The sequence below is a fragment of the Vigna umbellata genome, chromosome 2 (genome assembly GCF_029865625.1).
Source record: "Vigna umbellata cultivar VRB3 chromosome 2, Vumbellata_1.0, whole genome shotgun sequence".
Taxonomy (NCBI): Eukaryota; Viridiplantae; Streptophyta; class Magnoliopsida; order Fabales; family Fabaceae; genus Vigna; species Vigna umbellata.
The window spans coordinates 37,319,016-37,323,115 of NC_142166.1; the positions used below are offsets into that span (position 1 = coordinate 37,319,016).

General features: G+C 35.3%; 1 protein-coding gene across 2 annotated transcripts; it reads right to left on the reverse strand.

The window, feature by feature from the left end:
• Positions 1–602: 602 nt before the first annotated feature.
• Positions 603–2,302, reverse strand: LOC148203920 (dof zinc finger protein 1-like). 2 transcript variants are annotated; one of them, XM_088106685.1, is made up of 2 exons: positions 2,141–2,302; positions 603–1,608 (listed from the first exon to the last, which is right to left on the reverse strand). In XM_088106685.1, the coding sequence occupies exons 1-2, from the start codon at positions 2,162–2,164 to the stop codon at positions 796–798; spliced, it is 837 nt and encodes a 278-aa protein (XP_087962811.1). In that variant the 5' UTR covers positions 2,165–2,302; the 3' UTR covers positions 603–795. The 2 variants fall into 2 exon arrangements, with proteins under 2 accessions (XP_087962811.1, XP_087962812.1); XM_088106686.1 differs by lacking the exon at positions 2,141–2,302 and adding an exon at positions 1,680–2,133.
• Between the last annotated feature and the right edge of the window lie 1,798 nt (positions 2,303–4,100).

The following is a 4,100-nucleotide window of genomic DNA, read 5'->3' on the forward strand; positions in this document are numbered from 1 at the left end:
CCAAGCGGTACTGTTAAGATCTGACACTTCTGATCGGTTGGCAAGCAAAAAGAAAGGAAAAGAGAGAGGAAAAGAGAGAGTTAGACCACTTTTGCTGTAAAGGATTTGACAGCCATCATTCCAACTCACTTTATGTTTCAGGACTATATATAAATCATCCAAAATCCCAGTTTAAGATTTACAAATACAAACGCTAAAAACTAGTTATTTTGTGCTAAGTTGTTGCTAAATGCCCTTATTAATGCCCTTATTAACCAAAATCAGTGATGGTTAAATACGAGCATTAAATCTGAAGGTTGAGCATGACCGACCAAACTCTCTTGGTACCTGACAATTGTATTGATGGGAATCCTTTTCCTTGCTGTGGTAGCAGAAAACCGTGCGCGAAGATCCTGGTAAAAACCCCCAAGAATAAGCGTTATTCTCACGGGAAAGCCAAAAATGAAAAATGTGTAATTTGATAATGGATAATGATGTAGGTTATCGACTGAATACTCCTGATGCTTAACCTAAATAAAAATGCAAGGTAGCTTCAAAATACAGCCACATTCTTTGGGACCAAAGCCAACAATACCAAAGTGGGACTACCAGGGAAAGGAAAAGAAGACCAAAAATTGAAATGGATTAAAAAGAAGCGAAACAGCAGTCATGTACCCTATTTTGTTAGTGGTTCTGATCACTCCAAACACAACCACACTCCCTCCATTAAGAAAAGAAAAGAAAAAAAATAAAATAAAAGGCTAAAACAGCAACCCTTGTTCTCTTTTTTTTTTCTTCTTCTTCTTCTCTAAATATCTACCACGATCCTCCACCTAACATGCCATTCCAATACCCAGATGAATCCCCTTGACTTCTATTCTGCTGATCGAACTCATTTGTGGTTGGAACCTGCTGCTTTAAATCCTCCACAGGAAACAAGATCCTTGCACCAGTAGGACCCTCTTGAATTCCCTGAAGACCCCCGTAACCATTTTCAAAGCCCTCCAGACTGAAGTTAAGGCCAGGTGGTGGCTTGAAGTCAGGCAAAGGAAACCCAGTTGAATTATACATTGGCATGAAGGAGTTTAAACCCCTTGAGGAAGCAATCCCAGTCTTGAGAAGCTCCATGGCAGACAACTGAGACGGTGTCGATGAGGAAGTGGCGTTTTGAAGACTGCCCTTGTCTAATTCCGTGGTGTAAGGAACCTCGATGAACTTAGACACAGTGTTATAGTCCTCGGCTGGAGGATATGCTAAGTTAAGGTCTTGGCCTTGGTGGATCTTAGGGTCCTGAGAAGCCGATTGAGGGAAATTTGGTGGTGTGAGATCAGGAAGCTTCTTTGTTGGTGCTGATGCTGGTGACGGAGCTGATGGAGTTGATCTCTTGTTCTTTCTAGAGCCACCACCCACAGGAACGTTTCTGAGAGAACCACCCTCAGTCCAATACCTTCTACATGTCTTGCAAAAGTACCTTGGCTGGGAGAGGCTATAGTTATTGTAGTAGCAGAATTTGGTGTTGGTGGAATTGCACCTTGGGCAGTTCAAAGCTTGATCCTTCTGAGGCCTCGCCCTTCTCTCCAACATAGGAGGAGGCTTTGAACCTTCCATAGGTTTAACCACTCCAATACCCTGAAAAAATATCCAAATTTCAAAACAATAAAATCAAAAGGAGAGCAAAAGCCCATAACTGAATTCAAAACCTTTGAGGAGAAAAAAGGAGAGTCTAGGAAGGAAACAAACAAGACAGGTATACAAAGAAGGTGTTTTTATTACAACACTTTGAGGGATTACAACAGCAGTGGTATGATACAAACAAATATGTTAACTTTATCTTGGGTCCTTTATCCTTTATCAGACGGTGGAAAGGAAAAAAAAAATGGGAAAAAGAAAGGTGCAGTACTTTGAATAGCAGATAAAAATAAATGAGGGAAAGATCTTAAAAAGACAGCAAGAAAAATTGAATTTAGTGGAGGGTTGAGCTGAACATCAGAAAAAGTTGGGGATAAAGTGAAACTTAACTTCCCCCTCAGAACTAACAATATAATCAAAATAATTTCCCAAACCCAAAACTTAATAATCTAAATTATGGTTGAAAATCAAAACCCCAGCAGAGATTTTCATGATTATATGGAAAGAAAACAGAAAAAGTAGTTCTGTGTACCTGTGCCCACTGAGCTGTGTCCATGGATTTAAGAAGAGAATGGGAAAAAGGAAAAGCTAGGAGTCCTCAGAGAAAGAAAAGAACACCACTTTTCTAGAGAGTGTTAAAAGCGTGTAAAGCTTTCAGAATTGGGATGTAGTGGTGGTTCCATCCATGTGTTGGCCAACTAGCTAGCTATATTAGTATTACACATGAAAGGGTAGCATTGTCTTTCGAAACCCTTTCCCTTCACAACTTTTATTTTTTTATCACTTCTTTCTCTGCCATTTCATTTTTCTCTATTTTTTCTTATCTCTTGCTTCCTTTGTTACTACACCACTCACTGTATTTTTTTCTGTGTCCTTCTTTTCTATACCCATTTTAGACTCCACGACGAAGCTTCTGAAAAATATATTTTTTCTTAAATTTAATCACTGTATGTCATAAATGATGACACGTACCAGAAATTTGTGTACATGGCATGTAAGCTTACGGAGAAAGTATGTTACATAAGTCAACAATATTCTTCAGCGATGTCCTTTTGTAAAAGCACACAAGAATTAGTCGGTTGATAACTTCATATATACTTTTATGACCTGATTCTTCAACCTATTCCTTTCTCATCATGCAAAAACCAATCAAATCCACACGTTAAAAAAAATCAATTCCAATCTTTATAATCATATACAAATGTTAGGAGCCCTGCAAAATTTTAAAAATTTAGAATTTAGATATTAGTTATATTTAATATCTTAAATAATACTCCGAATTCATGCGTCTACTGATATTTAATCAAACGAATAAGTTTTATTAAGACTTATGAGTTAGAGAGGATTTTAATAGTGGTTGCTTCTGGCAATGAAGATGACTGCCACAAACAATGTGATATAACAGTTAGTGAGTATAAAAAATGAATAATATTTTTTGAATGCGTATATGACATAGATTGTGGAAAAGTAACTAGTAGTTAACGTGAGCCTGCCCAAAGTATCTCCACAAATGCTATATGAAGTGCCTTATTATATCATTATGGCCAACAAAATTGTTATGTGCCTAATACCACAAAAACAGATTTCAATCGTTAAAATTAAATTTGAGGTACGAGTTGTAAAAGTTGGGTATAAACTCCAACTCCTACTGGTAGCGTAAGTTTTTTTTTTTAAAAAAAAAACACATTTTAATTATTGAAATTGATATAACATTAGGAAAAATAAGTTTTTCTATAATAACTCATTACCACATCATAAAGTATTATTTGATACACCAATAAATTATCTTTATTTTCGAAACACTAATAATATTTCACATACATCTATTTACAAGTCAGAGTAATACTTTAAATAAGACTAAGTATAAATTTTTATTGAATTGTAAATATTTATGAATTGTAAAAATTTATGAGTGTTTGACGTAATAGTAAGTACTCAACTCAACAATAATCACACTAGGATGATTTGTCAATTCATTACATTTTTTTATCATTATATAAATTAAGTAGTTTTTTATGAACAAAGTGTAAATTTGACTCTTGGTTTATAGACTCATTTAACTCATCATTAAATAAGTTTTTTTAGGGAGTCATCAAATAAAGGGGTAAAAGAAAATTTTCCGTCTTCAAAACCCCTTCTCAAAGGGAATTAGGGTTAGGACCAAGGTGCATTTAATCTTACTACAAGACTTTAATTAATTTTAAATACAACAAATTTAGTCTAAGTTAAAAGTTGAAACAAACCATCTCTTACTCAAGGTTAAGACGGGCAAGGTCAGACCAAAGGTCGAAAAGGATCATCTAGGACCATAGGTTAAAGCTTATCCAAAGTTAAAGTTCCACGACTCAATACATTGAACTATTCCCAATTAGAGACATCTTACAAAATACTAAAACATAACTAAAAAACAATATAAGGTATATTAAGGTGAGAGGATCACTTCTCTCAATTGTCCCTACTTCTGAATCGAAGGATTTTAAGAAAAATATAGA